This window comes from Zingiber officinale, chromosome 9B (assembly GCF_018446385.1).
Source record: "Zingiber officinale cultivar Zhangliang chromosome 9B, Zo_v1.1, whole genome shotgun sequence".
NCBI classification, from domain to species: Eukaryota; Viridiplantae; Streptophyta; class Magnoliopsida; order Zingiberales; family Zingiberaceae; genus Zingiber; species Zingiber officinale.
This window is the reverse complement of record NC_056003.1, coordinates 104931549-104952022: the sequence shown is the minus strand read 5'-3', so window position 1 is coordinate 104952022 and position 20474 is coordinate 104931549. Positions and strand designations below refer to the sequence as shown.

Genomic DNA, 20474 nt, shown 5'->3' with positions numbered 1-20474 from the left:
CAACTCCTTCCAAGTCCCTTGGCCCGAAACTGATTTCCGGTCCGTTTGCCCGCTCTTGGTTGCAGCCGACCGCATGAATTTGGAGCTGCCGGACGCTTGCCTTTCTAGCTCGATTGGAGTCTCCTCCGGTCGGCCCGCCAGTAATAACGTTGATCTCGCCTCGGGAAGTATTGCTTCTATTTTCCTCTTCCCGAGCGGACGGTCGGGACCGTTCTCTGGACGCTCGGCGATTCTCCTGCCTTGGAGAACGATGCCGATCGGGGGCCTGTTGCTGCGGCCTATCAGTTCGTGTCCGTTCGGCATCATGAGTTCTTTGCCGCCTGTCGACTGAGGGAGACCGTCGTCCGGCATTCCGGGGCACGGGATGAGCCACGAAGGGAAAACTTCGACAATCCCTTGTATTATGCGTATCCGTCCGATGGAAGGAGCAGAACATCGGGGTCCATTTCTTCTTTGGCTTTGGCCGAGCGGCATCTACGTCTTGCACGTGGGATCGGACATGAGGGGCTCGGATTACTTCGGCCCTCGGTCCTCTGGGCGGCTGATGAGCGGCATGTTGTTTCCGCTCGGACGGAGGGGACCGCTCGGCTGGAGTTTCTTTTTTCCTGGCCGCTTGTGCTTCTTCCACGTTGATGTACTCGTTAGCCCGATGTAGCATGTGATCATAATCCCGGGGAGGCTTTCGGATGAGCGATCGGAAGAAATCTCCATCCACTAGGCCTTGTGTGAAGGCATTCATCATAGTTTCTGAGGTGGCCGTTGGAATGTCCATCGCCACTTGGTTGAACCGCTGAATGTAACCTCGAAGCGATTCACGGGCTTCTTGCTTGATGGTGAACAGGCTCACGCTCGTTTTCTGGTAGCGTCGGCTGCTCGCAAAATGGTGGAGGAAGGCCGTTCGGAAATCCTTGAAGCTCGTGATGGATCCGTCCGGCAGCCTCCGAAACCACCGTTGAGCCGACCCGGAGAGGGTGGTGAGGAAAACCCGACACTTCACCCCATCTGTGTATTGATGTAGGGTTGCCGTGTTGTCAAACTTACCCAAATGATCATCTGGGTCGGTTGTCCCATTATACTCGCCGATCGTCGGAGGCACGTAATGCTTGGGCAGGGGGTCTCGTAGAATAGCCTCTGAAAATTGGCGATTGATCCGCTCGGGCGATGCGTCCGCTCGGGGGGCTTTCCCCTTTCTGTCATCTCGTCTAGGCATTTCATCCGAAGAAGATCCCCTATCTCTGTGAGCTGGTACGGCTTCAGGGGTGCGGAACAGGGCTCGATGAAATGCAACGGTGGCTGGTGGCACTTCCGCTCGACCACCAGACGCTGATGTTGCTTGCTGCTCCGGCCGCTCGACTGTGGCTTTCTGTTTTTGCTCCACGAGCTTGGCGGCCCTTATCTCGATCAGAGCGTCGAGTTCCTCGTTCGAAAGCGTTACCGTGTGTTGTCGTCCAGCCTCGTCCATTGTTTCCGATCGGATGCAGGAGAGTTCCCACAGACGACGTCAAATTGATCCTGTCCGAATCGCCGAACCAAAGGACGCTGGGCACGTGGCGCTTTCCTAGTCGATGGCGCAGGCCTCCGAAGCTCCGGCGATCCTGCACAGAAGTCGGGCCGGGAAGGGGTTCCCGGCGGCGACCCTCCGACGCTCAAGTCAAGCAAAGCTCAATAGAGAGAAAGGGACTTCAAAACTCGTAGCGTGCGTACCTCCGGCGAAGTGAGAGGTTCTTTATATAGAGCGGTGAAAGAACTAATGCACGTCCACCGAGGTGCATATGTGTCTGCAGCCCATACCCCGGTATGCACCTGTCAGAGAGCTTACCTGACGCCATACTGCAACAGTCTCATTGCGCCTTCGATGGGACAACAGGACACCCCGTTGTCAGACTAGGAGTATGGCCTAGCCATATGACTTGACGGCTGTCAGAAGATGTTCCCCCTTCTTTACTGCTCATAATCCGGGGCGTCCGACCGGCTGGACAGGGAGTCCGTCCGGCCGGCCCCTCCTCCTTTTATGCGCTGGCCGGACGGCACTCACCTCGCGTCCGGCCTGCCGTTGACATTGGTGTGTTGGGGAAATTTCCAGTAGGCGCTAAGTAGAGACTGTTAGCAGTGTCATTCTCTCCTGGTTCTTCCGCTCGGCTCTTAACTACTGTTTCGACAGAGCGTCGGAACCCTGACCCGGTCGGGGCGCCTTTTACTACCGAATGTCCCTTGGTCGGCCGATCGGTCTTATCTATTTCTTCCAAGTCCGGTCGGCTCACCCTTCTCCGGCGGGCTACTTGGCCATTTAACCTCCACGTGGCGTTGACCCCTCGTTAGGGGGTCCCGGGCTCTTACCACCGGATCAGTTATCATATTAGTTATGGTTTGATGTAGACAATTATAGTGTCACTTTTACTTTTGTAGTAAGTATTTTTCAAGAGACTATGTTTCATTTTATCTCCTTATACTATATTGATCATGCACTATCCATCTTATACCCGCCGAGTGTTTTGTATTCACCACCCCTTTTATTGTTTTCCTTTCCCCAGGTAGTAGATAGAGAGTTTATGGAGTCGCTTGGAGGTCTTGTTCAGAGTCTCACGTCACCTCAGGATTTTTCACTTTATTTTTTTTTTGTGCTTATCTGTGTTTTAGCATTTGGACTTGTTAGCATAATAATTGGTCTTATGGTGTCTTTTGGTCTTGGTTATGATACTTGTTGTATTTAAGTTGTGCCAACACTAGCAGTTAGTCATTTTATGGTTTATGTAGTTATTATACTTATACAACCTAGTGTTGTATATATGTTTTTAAGGTTGATTATTTAAAATGGGATGATGTATATTGTTTTACTACAAGTGTTGCTACAAGTGTTGTATATATTGCCTTGACTTGCATATAGATTTTAAATGGTTTATTGTTTTCTAGTGTGCGTTGAGAAAGATAATAGTTAAAAATATAACGGTTAAAACAACAATAGTTTATTGTTCTTTTCAATACAAAAGACAACGACTAAAAACCGTTGTCTATGACCTCAAAAAATATTGGTAAATTGACGCGTTGAGAAAAATAGGGTGTTTAAAGATAATAGTTATAACCCATTATCTTTTCACTTGAGACATAACAGTGAAAACCCCTTGTCATTTTAAGGAAAAGACAATAGTTATAACTTGTTGTCTTTCCACTTGAAACACAACGGTGAAAAATTATTGTCGATTTAAAGAAAAGATATAGTTTTTAACTATTGTCTTTAAGCGCTCTATCTTTCTCAATGCGTTGCTTTACCCATGTTTTTTTAGGTCATAGACAATGGTTTTTAACCATTGTCTTTTAGTATTTTTATTGTAGTGTCTCGTACTATGGGAAATTTCATGGGATTACGCTATGTCAGTCATGCTACTCCACGTGTTCTGACAACCGTGTATTGTCCCACATGCTATTGACCAGCTAGGATGAATGGGTTGGAGAGCTTAACTTGAAAAAGGACGTTAGATCGGAGTGGAGGTGAATCAAAGCGTTTGAATGGTGGGGCTGATTGGAGATGAGCTGGATCGAGATCAGCAGGCCCGAATGGAGTGTGAGGTCGGTGGGGACTAGAGGGATCCAAGATGTGGAGTTCAAAAGTGCAACGACGATGGCTTGAAGGTGGGGATCGTCACCTGCTCGTTTGGACAACCTAAGATCGTCAGAGGTCAGCTGCGTAGAAAGAGGAGGTGAAGAAGGCATGGTCGGTGGTGGTGGAGGCGGTGAGAGAGAACAAGCAGAGGCAGTCGCGATAGCGGGCAGCATCGTCGGCTTGTGTGGACCTTTGAGCAACACTGACAGTCAACTCACGCATAAGGAGTGGCGCAGAGGCAAAAATTAGTTTTTAATATTAAAAATTTAAGGAAATAGAAATTGAGAAATTTGATTTTTTTTAATATTAGACAATCTGTTTACCCTATCTAATAAAAATTTATAAAATTTTTAGAAGTGAAAAATTATTTTTGAAAGAATTATTTTTAAAAATTAGTTACTTTACTAAAATAAATTATTTTTGTTAGACTGAATAATATCTTTCTATGAAAATTTTTCTACTAGTCTACCTTACTCTGCTTAAATTTGACAAAAAATTTCAAGATTTTTTAAAACCGAAAAGTAATTATTAAATTATATTTTGTTAAAACATATGTTTAATTATTAAAACTAGAATATATTTGAAAATTAATTATGAAAAATATTAGCATACTAATAATATTAGTAATGTACCCCTAGAAATTTTTTCAAATTTGTTTTTTTTTTTTTTTTCTATTTTTCAATGTGATCAAAGGAGAAGGAATAGATACAAATTTAGGGGGAGTTAGGACGTTTATCAATTTTAAAATTTGAAATTTGAAATTTTTGAATTTTGCCAACTCAATTACAACATTATAATGTTAATTTTTTTTAACTTCTTTTATAATGTTATTCTTGCAAATTCATTTCTCCTAAATTTAACACATTTAAATTAAAATATAGTATATGTTCTATCAAATTCAGAACGACTCTTTTTTGACCTAATCAATCGATTGATATACTCGATTCTAGTTAAATAGAGCTGAATAATCTCTCATTATTTTTTGTAGGTACAAATTATCCAAAATGATGCATAATTCCTTCTAAATTTAACATCATTTAATTAGAATCGAGTATATCAATTGCTTGGTCTGGCGAAAAAAGAGTCATACTCAATTTAATAGAAAATATGTTACATTCTAGTTTAAATGTATTGTATTTTGGAAAAATTATATCTCTTTTTAGATTTTTTTTACCTAAAAAAATAAGGATAATTAGATAAATCAGTATGTATTAGAGAGTTGAAATAAAAAAAAAGTTTATATATAGAATGAGAATAAATTTTTTTTAACATAAAGTTGAGTTTACTATTAAAAATTTTAAGATAACTTACAAATATATATACATGAGTTCTAGTTCAGAGTCTTTACTTAGCTCATTAAAATTTATCTTTTCCACAGTCAAACCTCAGTCATCTTAAGTTCAAGTTCTTTCGACTTTCCTTTTCACAGTCAATGCTTCCTCTTAAGTTCAAGTTCTTTTGACTTCTTCCGAATTAGGTTGTTCATACCACTTTTGGATCTGAATCAGAGATTATTCGTGGCGGAGCACGGGATTACTTTTGGTCTTACTCTACTTGGCTCAACTAGACTGACAACCTACTTTGTAATTATAAAAAAATAATTAATCATATCAGATTGAATATGAAATAATTAATTCAATTTTATAGAAATTTTTTACTGAATAAATTTAAAAAATATACATGAAATTTCATCCTAATAACTAGTATTTTCACGTCCACTGTCTATTAAAAAAAATTCTTAATGAACTATCAGTGAATGTCGAATTCTACCTCCCTAATTTATCACTGATAGTGTAACCTACCTTTGGAGGTCTGGGCTTGCTAGTAGTTTGGTTGTTACAAGACTCCGCGGGGCATCACAACGGCATTCCTTTTCCTATAAAAGCGCTCCCCAACCCAGGGGGAAGACCACGCACCCAGCCTTCTTGGAATCGGGGAATAATACGTCTGCCCTCACCTCAGATCCGCCATGGGGAGCCTCGCGGCGGAGGTTGCCGGCGATTTTGGCGGTGCGCCGCGGAGGCCGAAGTTCCTCTGCCTCCACGGCTTCCGCACCAGCGGCGAGATCATGCGGACGCAGGTGGTGGGGAAGTGGCCTGAGGAGGTCACCGCCCGCCTCGATCTCGTCTTCCCCGACGCCCCTTTCCCCTCCGAGGGCAAGTCCGACGTTGACGGGATCTTCCCTCCGCCCTACTACGAGTGGTTTCAGTTCGATAAGGTTCCTTCTCTCCCTTTTCCCCCAAATCCTTCCTCGCTTTCTTTTTTTTTTCCCTTGATTTATTCCGATCATATTAAGTAGGATTTCATGGAATACCGGAACTTGGACGAATGCTTCGCGTATATTGAGAACTTGATGATCGAACACGGACCATTCGATGGCCTGATGGGGTTCTCCCAGGTAATTTTTTCTGCTCTGATCCGACCATCCACTAACATATTTGTTGATCGAAGTGTGTTTTGTGGTGATTAGGGCGCGATTCTCTCGTCGGCGCTCGTGGGTCTTCAATCTCGGGTATTTCTTCCGATCCTTGTATTAATTCATCTTGGATTGGTACTGGATCACAATATTTAATCTCTATCGATTTGATCAATAGGGTCTGGCGTTGACGAGGGTGGCGAAGCTGAAGTACTTGGTCGTGATCGGAGGGGCGAAGTTCCAGTCCTCGGCTGTGGCCAAGAAGGCGTACCCGTCTCCGCCGGACTGCACGTCGCTACATTTTTTAGGTACAGTTTAAAACCCACCCCATAATTTGCACTTCTCCTGGTAACAATCCCTCATAATTAACAGTAGCGTCGGTGAAGACGATGGCTAACGAAGTCGAATTGAATTGTTAAAGTCTTTAATTAAGGAACAGAACGTGTGTCAATGTTGAATTCAAAAGTCAAACACGTGTTCCACAAATACCCACACGTCTATTTTCTTTTGATGCAGTGTCAAATTGTTTTATGCAATCATTCAAATCACTCTGTTCCATTTTCAATTGGTCAGGACCATTTGGGGCACATTAAGTTTTACAATTCACAAGATCCAAGCTTACTGATTCATTTTGGCTTGAAATGATTTGTGTGAGTTTGTTTATCTCTTAAATGTGTTTTTCCTGGTGTCCGATGGTAGTAGAATGATTTAAATAACCCCAAGATGGTCACTTTGTTAGGATCCAAATCAATTTGTTGACTAATTTTAACTCGACATCTTATGTGTTTGTTATATTACATTTGTGTTTTAAGGTCTAACTAGTCATAGAAAATGGTAATAGATCTACAGTCAGCTTGTTGGATTCCATATCAACTCTTTTTGAGTCATTATACTCAAACTCTTATATGTCAATTTGATCGCACCTGAAATATGTGTTTTAAGCTTAACTAGTCATAAGATTGCCTGACTGAACCAAAACGGAATCAGCTTGTTGGATCCAAATCAATTTATTGATTCATGTAGATTTAAAATATCACTGAACTATGAACTATTGGTTGCAAAAGTTAATCTGATAAAATGAAATCAGCATAACTGATCCGGATTAAAGGGACGTAATCTGATAAAATTTCTTCAAAAAGTTTTAAGTATCACTGAACTATGACGAGTACTAAATCTTTCTCTTTCAGGTGACATGGACTTCTTAAAGGCACCTGGAGAAGCACTCTTGGAGTCTTTTGTGAATCCTTTCATCATCCGACATCCAAAGGGCCACACGGTCCCGAGACTCGGTGAGTCTGCTCACTTCCCCATCTTCCCTATCACTTTGTAGTTCCAGCTCTTTAAGATCTGACCAACGGTTGATCCTCTAGTGCTCAATTTTTCTTATTGAATCAGAGATAAATTTAATCTGAAGGATTTTTTATCAATCCATTTGAAATACTTTAGCTTCCGGATCATTATTAACCGTTAGATTCCCATGGATCCCATTCCCTTTTGAAAACCCTGGATAGTTTTGCATCTCTTCCCACTGAGATTTATCTATACATGTGAAAAAAAAATACATTCATTTTTCATCCAAATTGGGTGAGTCCGTCTTTTCATGTTTGTACAATTTTGTACCAACCAATTTTTCATGTCCAAAAAAAGCCTGTCAGTCCTCATTTTGCTTGCTTGAGTTCTCGATTAAATGACATATATAATCGAAAATTCTTAAGGGTATATTCTGTTGGTTTTTCGCAGATGAGAAAAGCATGGAGACAATGCTTGAATTCCTGGACAAGATAGAAGACGATCTGCCCTGTGATAAACCAAGCACGAGGAAGAAGGCCATTTAAGTTAACATAGTAATTAAAAATTCATACTCCTAGCCATTTGAAGCCTCACTTCATTTTCCATTTTGCCTCATATTTTTTCATTTGGCATCCAGGAGTATATATAAAAATTATGTCAGATTATTCAACATTTTAGTTTGACTGCTTCATTTAGTAGGATAAAGGTGGTTCTTGATGTTTGTATTCAATATTATTATATCAATATTCTTTAATAATTTTATCAAAAATTATTTAAATTATAAAAAATATTTTACATTAATCAAATCACATTCAGACCGATATAGCAACAACTTACCTAACTAAATTTTGACTCTGAACTGTCATATCAAAATATTTTTTATTAATTTATTTAAAATATTTATATTTTATTAAAATTAATTTAAGTTGATCAAAATTAATTTTAAATAATTCTGGCTTACTAAAGCTATAATGTTATTTAGAGCATCCACATCAGATATCCTATTCAAAAATTTTATCTTAAATTTTGGATAAGATAGCTAAAAAATCTTTACATCAGCTACCCTATTGAATCCCTAAATTATGCATTTATGAACAGTACTTCTCTAAATTTAGGGAATGGATTCCATTCCCTCAACATTATAGAGGAGAGAGAAGAAATAGGGAAGTTGATATATGATATATTGAAAAGTGGATATCCAAATTTAATAAAGTAATATTTTTATCTTAAATTATGCATTTTGGATAGAGAAACTGGTGTGGATGATCTTAGTTGTTATACATGATAACAGTAAACTGTAGCGGCTACAAAATATATTATGAGTATTCATTTGATGATTTTTTATAAAAGCGATCTTTTAATTTTTACCCTATTTAAAATATACAATTTATCTTCCTTCCTACCTAAGGGAGTACTCTGATTGATGCGTATGATAATCACCTGGTGCTTCTGTGAATCGAATTTTTACAGTCTATTAAACGCTGCCACGAGACATTTTAAAAATTATTCTTATTTAATTTTAATTAAATAAACCAATAGCACTCAGTTGACTCCGCCGCCGCCCTTTCCTTCGCCCATATGCCGGCCGTCGCCAATCGCCTGAATCTCACGACTGGCGTTCACCGCTTCCTCCTCCCTCTGTCTCTTCTCCGCTAAACACGTCGCCATCCCGTAGCTGCACCTCCATCCCCTCTCCTCTCCTCTCCTTCAGGTAAATTATTTCTTCTTCTGTAGTTGAGTAATACTATTTGAGATAAGCCCCCTCTCTGGTCGCCAAGCATCTGATACCAAAGACTCATGTTTTCTTTTCCTTGTTTCAAATTCAATCGATGTCTTCAAACTACCCCATTCAGATCTCACCTTTTTCCTTTCCCTGCTCCCCTTGCTAAAATCACCAATTTCGTAATCCAGAAGAGAGGCATATCATTTAGGTCATGGATAAAATCGCCTTTTTAGAGCGTACAACAGTTTATATTGATACGTTCAGGTATCTTATCTCGATAAACGATTCCTTGTCTTTTTAGGGTTTCGTGATCTTCTTTGTGGTTTTGGAATTTAGGGTTTGATCCCAAGGGTTAAATGACATAAACATACATGCGTCAGCAGGTGTCCTTTTAATTTTCTACATCAAGTTTGTTCTGGTGTATATTTTTTCTCCCTATCTCACTTGGGATCAATGGCAGTTGGTAGACCAAATTTAATGCCTGCAAAAAATGTATGTCAATTGCTTGCTCATTCATCTTTTGTTGTTGATTTTTTTTATTATCCTCTTGATTGTTTCTTTTTTCCTTCTCTAAATGAACTGCTTTTAACTCTTTTTTCAGGATGTAACATCTCTTTTGAATGATAATTTCTGCTGGCATTTCCCTATTATCTATAAACCAGTTATAATGTAGAGCTTAGCGATCACTGAATTTGATGACGACGATGTGATATTCTGCTTTGCTTGTGCTCCTCCACCTCTTCGTCAGAAAAGAATAACAGAAAAGCTTCTACTGTGGTCTCTGAGTTATTGACCGCCTTGAATTCAGATAGAAAGTGAGAAAAGGAAGAGAGAAAAAGAGTTGAATGGCAGCCTGGGGCATTCTATCTTCCATCATCAATGGCTATTGGAGAAGCTACACAATTTGGAATCATCGCCGTCCTTGTCTGCAGCAGAGAGCAATTTAAAATAAGAGATGAGGGAGCTGGAAAAAACCATGAAGAGAATCCAAGCCAAAATTGTCAATCTAGAGCTAGAGGAGAAATATAAAAGTGAGTCAGAAAAATTTTGGTTCAGTGAGCTCAAAGAGGTAGTATATGATGCTCAAGACATAGTGGAGGAGTATGGATATGAGGAGTTGCATTCCAAACTAAAGATGGCAAAAGAAAGTAGCAACGATAAATGTAAGCATAAAGTAATCAACTACCCGATCACCACTTCCTTAGATACTTCAATTCTGGATGAATTAGTAGAAAAAGTTAAGAAGATGAGGAAGAGATTTGACGAGATCACTAAAGATTAGGAATCCCCTATAGGATCGGCTAAAAAAATTATAAAGAGAAAGGGTAGACATTTAGCCAAGCCTCCAGAGACAGGACCTTTATTGGCTGAATCAGATGTTTATGGAAGAGAAGAGGAAAAGAAGATTTTAGTTGAATTTTTGGTGTCTGAGGATTATACTAATAGTGCAGGAAATGCAGTGTCAGTGCTTCCTATAATCGTCATGGAGGGAATTGGTAAAACCACTCTCGCAAAGCTTGTATATTATGATCAGAGGGTACAAAGCTATTATGATTCAACAGCATGGGTCGATGTAGTTGAATCTTTTCGTGATCAGTTTAACACGAAAGAATCTGGAATCCTTCTTAACAGACAAAGTTAATTACGAAGAACTAGATGAGCTCCAACATGCGCTACAACAAAAGCTGCAGGGGAAAAAGTTTTTACTGATCATAGATGATGTTTGGGATGATAATTTTGCTCTTTGGGAGCAAGTAACTACTGTCGGTAAAATCATTGTAACTACTAGGAGTGAATCAGTTGCTAAAGTAATGGAGACACCCGGATATGGTTTGAAACTGAATGTCTTGCCTTTTGATGTATGCTGGTCGCTGTTCAAGAGAATTGCATTTGAAGGATGAGATCCAAGCATGCATGACACTTTTGTAGAACTTGGTTTGAAGATTGTAGAAAAATGTAGAGGATTGCTATTGGCTGTGAAGGTGCTTGGGTATGCTTTAAGGAATAAAGACGATGAATATATGTGGATGGATGTCTTAGAAAGTGAAATGTGGAAATTCGATGAAGGAAAAGATGAAATTTTACCAGCACGTCAAATAAGCTGTGATTACATGAACATAATAGGCCTAAGAAGATGCTTTCCATACCTGTCCTTGTTTCCTAAAGACAGTTTTACGGCCTGAATGTTTCAGATCGTTTATTAATGCGTCTGTTACACAATCGAGCAAATAGAAAAAAAAATGATTCAAGCAACAAAATGTTAGTTGATTTGCTTAGGTAATTATTGTTCTAACTGATCTAACATTTGATGCACGAGTTTATCATATTTAGTATAATCCGAACTCTAAATTTTTAATCCTCCTGTGGCTCGTAAGTATGTCCACAACATCTACAATTGTAATTCAATTTAAAGTAGTCACATAACTTTCAATGTGGACTAAATAAAAAAAGAAAATCACAGATGTCATGTTTATGTCGATTAATTCTGAAATGATTGGTTTAGTCCCATAGAAATTTTTTATTGATCATCCCAGTAAATCAAGAAGTGTTCGTAATGAATGGTTCATCAACTTTTTTAAATCAATTTTTTATAAAGAGAAATTCATCCATTAATTTATTCATCAAAATTGAGATCTGATTTTTAAATGTGGACCAAACCTTATATATCAATTCAACAATTCATCCTTTCATCTGTTAATTCAACTGTAAACACATCTTAACGTTACACCATCTTAAACCTTCATACATAAGGAAGTCCATTTTGCATTAACATTTGACATTTCCAACATTGTTTATTCCTCAATCCACTGAAAGTCAAACCCACTCACATTGCTAAAACTGTACGCAGGAGAGAGAATCCAAAATGGAAGCGATTCCCCAGTCAACGAAGCCGACGCAGGAGAGAGAATCCAATTGTTTATTCCCCAATCTTGGTTGAAGAAGAAAAGAAGATTAAGAAGAAAAAGAAGAAGCATAGTCGGAGGATTTCTGTCGTCCATCATCAGTTTGGTCGTCGACAAGCTGCGTGCCTTGGCAGCCCCGATCTTAATAATCAAAAGGCCCGGGGTGAAATAATCAAAAAAGATCCTTAATTTTTTTCATAAAATAAAAATTATTTATAATGACTTCTTCTAACTTTTTAGATGTAAAATCATCTATATAATATTATTAATTTTAAGATTTTCTAAAATATCTTTTTCAATAGATAAAATTGTAAAGATGAGTAGATGACAACCCATAACCACCGCAACTCGCAAACTTCCGCACCGTAAGCTCAAAAACTTCAAGTGCAACGTGCCGGAGGTGCTGGTGCAGCCGTGTAGAGAAGTGGCAAAGGTGCAACCTCGCTCACTCGCTGTGATGTCGTCGCAGTCTCACGGAGTCTCCAGTAGAAAGGAGAGCAAACAAAAAATCCACGAGAAAACTGAGAAGTAGAGAGAATACGAAAGAGGAGATCGTCGGTAGAAATTGAAAGAGCTTGAGCTTTGTGCGACGACGGAAAAACAGATGCAACATATAATAGACAACAGTGCAAGGTTTACAAAACCTAATTCTGAGAACAATTTATATATATATATATATATATATATATATATATATATATATATATATATATATATATATATATATATATATATATATATATATATATAATTATTTAAATATGAGTTCTCAAAACTTGCGCGGACTTGAAGTAACAGTAGATAAAACTTAATCATATATATATATATATATATATATATATATATATATATATATATATATATATATATATATATATATATATATATATATATATATATATATATATTTAAGTGTTGTTAGGCCTCAAAACTCCAAACTTAAATACGGCGGCGAATGAGCATCTGCAACAGTATACATTTACAAAACTTAATCCTTAAAACAATTAATATTATATAAATATATAACAGTTATGGGCCCCTCCAAACTTGGGGCCCTGGGCAATCGCCCAGGACCGCCCGGCCTCTGGGCCGGGGCTGTGCCTTGGAATCGCCTCCTCCTTCGGCATCCGTAGACCTTACGCATTTTATTTTTTTTAATGTATAGATGTATATATTTAGTCCTCTATTATTAAACAAAGAAATGTTGAAAGACCTTATATATGGAGACCTTCCATCCTTGCTTAATAAAATTAAAAGGACCTATACGCATGCGTAGCCTGAGTCCAAATCAGGTGGTTTCGGGGGGTTTGAGCAGGAAATCCATAAACCGGGCGCGACGCACGCGATCATCGAGCGCAGGGGGGTGCAAATCCCCTGCTTGCACGCTTTGCTTTCTGGTGTGCGTGCACTGCTTCAGAGTGTATAAATACACTACCTCTGTTCCTGGTTCAATACACACTCTCAAGCATTTCTCTCCTTCCCTCTCTGTGTGTGCGTGCACTGTCTTCTTCTTTTCCGAGAGTTTTTCCTTCTCCTGAGGCTTGGTTTCCGTGATCTGAGGTTGAGTCCGAGTGCGACGTTGGTTGTCGGATCTTGGGAGAATTTTGCTGGAGAGCCTTTGCACCGTGGACGACAATAAATTCTCTAAAGACAGTCGGCACGCCGACGCTTCAACCGGAAGATACCAATTTCTTACTCTTACTCTTTTATTTACCTGTTTATTGCATGCTTGCTATTTTGGTGCAATATACTACAGTGTTAGTACTCTCCTATCAATAACAATTTTAGAGAATTTATTGTAAGCATCAATAAACATGATGAATGATAGGGTAACGGGGTCTGATGAGGCTAGCGCCAGACCCGAGAATTTTTTCGGGTAAAACTTCAGACGTTGGCAACAACGGATGAAATTTTGGCTTACTACGCTAGGGCTATTCTCCGTTATAGAAACAGATCCTCCTTCACCTGATGAAGAGGAACCTGCCTATAGTGCTGCCTTACAGAGGTTTAAGCAAAGGGATTATCTCTGCCATGGGAGGATCCTGTCTGCCCTCTCAGACGCACTATTTGATGTATACTGCTCAACGGCTTCGGCTAAAGAGCTGTGGAAATCTTTAGATAAAAAATACAACTCCGAAGATTCTGGTTTAAAAAAATATACTGTGGCAAAATTCCTGAACTTCAAAATGGTTGAAGGCAAATCTGTGGTTGAGCAGACACATGAATTCCAAGTTCAAATTCATGGTCTTGCTGAAGGAGATATATCATTACCCGAAAAATTTTAGGTCTTGTCTATCATCGAAAAATTGCCTCCGAGTTGGAAAGATTTTGGTATGACTCTTAAACATAGGAGAGGTAAAATCTCTCTAGAAAATTTGATGATCGCCTTAAATATCGAAGAAGAACATCGGAAGCAACATAAAGATGATGATAAAAAAATGTCTATGGATTTTATTCCAAAGACAAATGTAGTAGTCTCATCTGACAAGAACAAATTCAAAAAATAGAAAATGAAGAACAAGATGAAACCCAAACCAAAGGTTCAAAAGAAAAATGGAACAAAACCGTGCTGGGCATGTGGACAAGTTGGACATTATGCCAAATTCTGCCCTAAGCAAAAGGACAAGAAGAAAAACCAAAGCAATACGTCCAACACCAAGGCACAAGCAAATGTCGTGACAACTAGTGACGACACCAGCAATAGGTTTGTTACCTTCAAACTCGAACTAAACTTAATCTATCAACCCAATGAATGGTTAGTTGATACAGGTGCTAATGTGCACTATTGTGCTGATTCATACTGACTGTTGTGAGTTTAACGGTGTAATAATGAGAGACCATAAACGGTATTTCATTACCTTCATTGATGATCACTCTCGTTATTGTTATATTTATTTGCTGAAAACTAAGGATGTAGCTTTAGATAAATTTATGATCTTTAAATCTGAAGCTGAGAATCAAACAAATAAATCTGTTAAGAGGTTAAGGTCTTATAGGGGTGGAGAGTTTACCTTGAACCTGTTTCAAAATTTTTGTCAAGATGCAGGTATAATTCACGAGGTAACTGCTCCATATAGTCCTCAATCTAACGATATGACAGAACGAAAAAATCGAACCCTTAAAGATATGATTAATTCCATGTTAGGCAATTCTAGGTTACCCAACTTCATGTGGGGGGAGGCTCTATATACTGCATGCCATGTATTAAATAGAGTCCCCATGAAGTCTAGAGATAAAAGCTCATATGAGCTTTGGAAAGGTCGGAAGACAAGTTTGAAATACCTTAAAGTGTGGGGGTGCCTTGTAAAGGTACTAGTACCTGAACACAGAAGGAAAAAAAAACTTGGTCCAAAGACCGTAGATGATATTTTCTTGGGTTATGCTCAAAATAGTATTGCATATAGGTTTCTGATTATTAAATCTGAAATTTCTGGAATAGATGCAAATACTATTGTAGAACTTCGTGATGCTACATTTTTTGAGGATATATTTCCTATGAAGACGAGAATACTTCAGTCTATATCTGGTATTCCTACTAGAGATATGTCTGCTTCCGTAGAGACCCCATTATCCGTAGAAGGTACACTTTCCTCAAGTCACTCTAGACTAGATGAATCTAGTGAGCATACAGAACTGAGAAGGAGCAAGAGGCAACGTGTGTCTACGAATTTAGGCCAGGACTTTATCACCTATAATATAGAAGGTGACCCTGTGACATATAGAGATGCTATGGCTTCTCCCGAAACTAAGCACTGGAAAGAGGCCATTAAAAGTGAAATGGACTCTATTATCTCTAATGCTACTTAGGAGTTGATAGATTTACCTCCTGGGTGTACCACTATAGGATGTAAATGGGTGTTTAAGAGAAAACTAAAACATGATGGGTCAGTAGATAAATTCAAAGCTCGCCTAGTTGCTAAGGGATTCAAACAGAAAGAAGGGATTGACTATTTTGACACTTATTCTCCTGTTGCCAGAATTACTACAATCCGAGTGTTAATAGCATTGACATCCATATATCATTTTGAGGTCCATCAAATTGATGTCAAAACGGCATTCCTTAATGGAGATCTTGAAGAAGAGATATATATGGATCAGCCTGAGGGACATGTAGTTTCTGGAAATGAGAATAAAGTCTGTAGGTTAGTTAAATCTCTTTATGGTTTGAAGTAAGCCCCAAAGCAGTGGCACGAAAAATTTAATAGAGCTATGCTATCGTTTGACTTTGAAATGAATGACTCTGATAAATGTGTGTATGCTAAAATGAAAGGTGATAATTGTATTATCTTATGTTTATATGTAGATGATATTCTACTTTTTGGTTCTAATATTTCTATTATTAATGAGACTAAGGCCCTCTTAAGTGGTAAGTTTGATATGAAGGATATGGGTTGTGCTGACATGATTTTAGGGTTGAAGTTGACTCGTTCAACTGATGGAATAGCAATTTCTCAGTCACTCTATGTTAAGAGAGTATTAGAGAAATATGACTATAGCCAAGTTAAATATGTCGTCACACCCTATGATCCTTCAAAAACTCTTCACAAGAATAAGAGTGGTGTGGCAGTGTCTCAATTAAGATACTCACAAATCATAGGTAGTCTAATGTATTTAGCAAATTGTTCTAGACCTGATATTTCTTTTGCTATAACGAAATTGAGCAGGTTTACCAGCTGTCCGGACAGAACGCATTGGGATGCATTAGACAGAGTACTCAGATACCTAAAAGGCACTATATCCTTGGGCTTGTGGTATGAGAGATTCCCTGCAGTCCTGGAGGGATATAGTGATGCTAGTTGGATAGCTGACACTGCTGAGTGTAAAGGCGTTACTGGTTATGTCTTTACACTTGGAGGCGGTGCAGTTGCTTCGAGGTCTATTAAACAGACGATTATAACCCATTCTACTTCTGAGGCAGAATTGTGTGCTTTGGATACCACAGTAACTGAAGCTGATTGGCTTAAGGGTCTTCTTTCTGAAATTCCCTTGATGATAAAGTCAATACCTTCTATTTCAGTACACTGTGATAATCAAACAACAATAGCTCAGATTAGAAGCTCCAAGTATAACCAGAAACAGAAGAGACATGTACGAATAAGATTAAAGTCTATTCGTGAGTTAGTGTCTCTTGGAGTGGTGTCATTGGACTTTGTAAGTTCAAAAGACAATATTGCTGATCCACTCACTAAAGGACTTGATTATGAGAAAATCAAGAGATCCAGTAAGGGAATGGGACTGAGGCCTATCCTGGTTTCACCTATAGCGGCAACCCAACCTATCTGATTGGAGATCCCAAGAAGTTGGTTCAATGTGGTATAAACAAGTTATAAGGGTGAACCGTAAGCATCAAATTGATTGAGATGTAATCTCATAGTCTCTTCCTTGGATAGATGCTTGACTGTTAGTAAGGATGAGCTTAGGAGCTCTTAATGAGTTCAAGGTCTTAATGACAGGATGCTCGCAGTATATCCTTGGAGAACTCACCTATGTAAGTGTAACTGTGTGGCCGCAGTGTGGGGGGTCTAGGCAACTCTCCTTAGCACTTATGAAACAAGATTTGGTGGCATGGCCGTAATACACCAATCCAGAAGGATTCAACCGTCGCCCATGATGAGTTGTTACCAATTGATTTTCACATATAAAAGGTTTAAGTTCAAGACTGAGTTCACTTCAAACCTATGTGAATAAGATTGGTGTACTTAGGTGAAAATTCAAACCGAAAGGTATTTTCACTAAAAGCTCATTGCAACCAAGCCTCAGAACATATCTTTGTTTTCGACCAAAATAATTTGAATTAGTGGAGGATTGTTGAGTTTTAATTCAAACTATTTCTTATTTTTTGTAATGCATAGATGTATGCAATTAGTCCCACATTGCTAAGTAAAGAAAGGTTGGAAGGCCTTATATATGGAGACCTTCCATCTTTGCTTAGCAAAGTTAAGGGGACCTACACGCATGTGCGGGTCGAGCCTAAATCAGGTGGTTTCGGGGGGTTCGAGCCGGAAATCCATAAACCGGACGTGACGCACGCGATCATCACACGCAGGGGGGTGGGTGCAAATCCCCCGCTCGTGGGCCTCACGCTTATAGGTGACCTGGTTTGTTTTTGCCAGTCTTTAGTTCGCTGGCAAGGCTTGGTTCTGTCCTGCGCGTGAGGAAGCGACGCACGGTTTGGTTCTATCCCGCGCGTGAGGAAGGGGAAGCGACGCACGCTTTGCTTCCTGGTGTGCGTGCACTGCTTCAGAGTGTATAAATACACTACCTCTGTTCCTGGTTCAATACACACTCTCAAGCAGTCTGCTTTCTCTCCTTCCCTCTCTGTGTATGCGTGCACTGCCTTCTTCTTTTTCGAGAGTTTTTCCTTCTCCTGAGGCTTGGTTTCCGCGATCTGAGGTTGAGTCCGAGTGCGACGTTCGTCTTGGAGTGCACCTATGGACGACGCGAGTGGTTGTCAGATCTTGGGAGAATTTTGCTGGAGAGCCTCTGCACCGTGGGCGGCAATAAATTCTCCAAAGACAATCGGCACGCCGACGCTTCAACCGGAAGATACCAATTTCTTACTCTTACTCTTTTATTTACCTGTTTATTGCATGCTTGCTATTTTGGTGCAATTTACTACCGTGTTAGTACTCTCCTATCGATAGCAATTTTAGAGAATTTATTGTAAGCATCAATAGACATGATGAATGATAGGGTAACGAGGTCTGATGAGGCTAGCGCCAAACCCGAGAAATTTTATGGGCAAAACTTCAGACGTTGGCAACAATGGATGAAATTTTAGCTTACTACGCTAGGGATATTCTCCGTTATAGAAACAGATCCTCCTTCACCTGATGAAGAGGAACCTGCCTATAGTGCTGCCTTACAGAGGTTTAAGCAAAGGGATTATCTCTGCCATGGGAGGATCATGTCTGTCCTCTCAGACGCACTATTTAATGTATACTGCTCAACGGCTTCGGCTAAAGAGCTATGAAAATATTTGGATAAAAAATACAACTTCAAAGATTCTGGTTTAGAAAAGTATACTGTGGCAAAATTCCTGAACTTCAAAATGGTTGAAGGCAAATCTGTGGTTGAGCAGACACATGAATTCCAAGTTCAAATTCATGGTCTTGCTGAAGGAGATATGTCATTACCCGAAAAATTTCAAGTCTTGTCTATCATCGAAAAATTGCCTCCAAGTAGGGGTTAAGTTCGGTCAAACCGAATAAACTGACCGAACTGGCCGATTTTTTAAATTCGGTTCGGTTAATTCGAAAGTTCGGTTAATTCGGTTAAATAATTCGGTTTGTTCGGTTTTTCCGATTCGGGTTCGGGTTTAAAGTTGCCTATTCGGTTAAACCGAAAAACCTGAATTATTTAATACGTTTAGGTTTTAATCCAAAAGTCACCACTGTCACCACACGGTCCACAGTCCACACAGATTTATTCGGCTAGGGTTTTCTCATTCACTCGCCGCCGCTCTCGCGTGATCACGTCTCCCCCCTTCCCCATCGCGTCACTCGATCTTTCTGACTCTCGCCGTTGATCATCTGCAACTCCACCTCTCTGCCTTGCTCAACCCTCTCTCGTCTCTCCTTCCATCTCGTCTTCTGTTGGTCCTCCTGTGGCCGAGCACCTGCAAGGCTGCTGCGAGGCTGCTGTAACTCAGCATCTCCGTCTATCCTCCCTGTTCAACCCTCCCTCTCGTCACTCTCACTAGTTGACTCGAGTGCTCATTGCTCCAGGGAATCTCGTTGTCCTCACGCTAGGACCGGACTGCCTGCATAAATTAGAGGTATAGTTACTACATTTTAAGGGTTTAGGGTTTTCTGTGTATGGATTTTGGCTTCCTGTTTTTTCTTTTTGTTTTCAGAATACACAAATTATTAGTTTTAATTCTTCCTTTTTCTTTTTTAGTCTCAGTTACAGACTCACATCTTGGGTCTTGGCAACATTAGTTAGTAATCCTTGCATTGATCTTGTGCTGACATATGAATTTTTATTGAACTCAAGTAGTTAACAGTGTTTAGATATCTTGATAAGTATTATCATGCTTAGTTATAGTTGAGTTTCATATTTGTTTTTTAGTTTTAGTTAATTATATTTTAAACAGTGTTATTATACACTTGCAATTTTTAACAGTGTCTGTGATCTGTGAAGACTGTGATCAGTATTTATCTGGTATTTATGCAAGGAGATTTATCAAATAAGGATGTTAATAATAGTTGTTCAATACAAGAATCTAAAGTTGGTCCTTTAGTGGGAACAAAAACTACGGTAGATTATAAAGGAAAGACAACTAAGAGAAAAGCAATGAAACCAAGAAGTGAAGTATGAGATCATTTTATAAAGTTTACTAATGATGCATCAGATATGAAATCCAAATGCAAATATTGTGATAAAGAATTTTTTTGTGATCCATATAGAAATGGGACAACAAGCTTGAGATCTCATATTACCTCATGTAAAAAACACCCTCATGTTGTTGAAATAACTCAAGCACAGCTAAGTTTACAACAAAGTTTAAAAGAGGGTGAGGTGTGTTTAACTTCTTGGAAATTT

At 39.3% G+C, this 20474-nt stretch overlaps 1 protein-coding gene and 1 long non-coding RNA gene across 2 annotated transcripts; both read left to right on the top strand.

The window, feature by feature from the left end:
• The first annotated feature begins 5513 nt into the window (after positions 1–5513).
• LOC122022355 (esterase AGAP003155-like) lies at positions 5514–8002 on the top strand. The gene is made up of 6 exons (XM_042580318.1): positions 5514–5816; positions 5898–5996; positions 6069–6110; positions 6193–6322; positions 7202–7303; positions 7755–8002. The coding sequence occupies exons 1-6, from the start codon at positions 5568–5570 to the stop codon at positions 7847–7849; spliced, it is 717 nt and encodes a 238-aa protein (XP_042436252.1). The 5' UTR covers positions 5514–5567; the 3' UTR covers positions 7850–8002.
• A 549-nt stretch (positions 8003–8551) lies between these two features.
• Positions 8552–11059, top strand: LOC122024497. The gene is made up of 2 exons (XR_006123443.1): positions 8552–9015; positions 9629–11059. It is a non-coding gene; the product is annotated as an uncharacterized LOC122024497 (long non-coding RNA).
• The last annotated feature ends 9415 nt before the right edge of the window (positions 11060–20474 follow it).

Coding starts and splice junctions, on each gene's coding strand:
- LOC122022355 (XM_042580318.1), top strand. CDS start 5,568: ATGGGGAGCCTCGCGGCGGAGGTTGCCGGCGATTTTGGCGGTGCGCCG. Junction 6,111..6,192: donor TCGTGGGTCTTCAATCTCGG/GTATTTCTTCCG, acceptor TTTGATCAATAG/GGTCTGGCGTTGACGAGGGT. Junction 6,323..7,201: donor CACGTCGCTACATTTTTTAG/GTACAGTTTAAA, acceptor TTTCTCTTTCAG/GTGACATGGACTTCTTAAAG.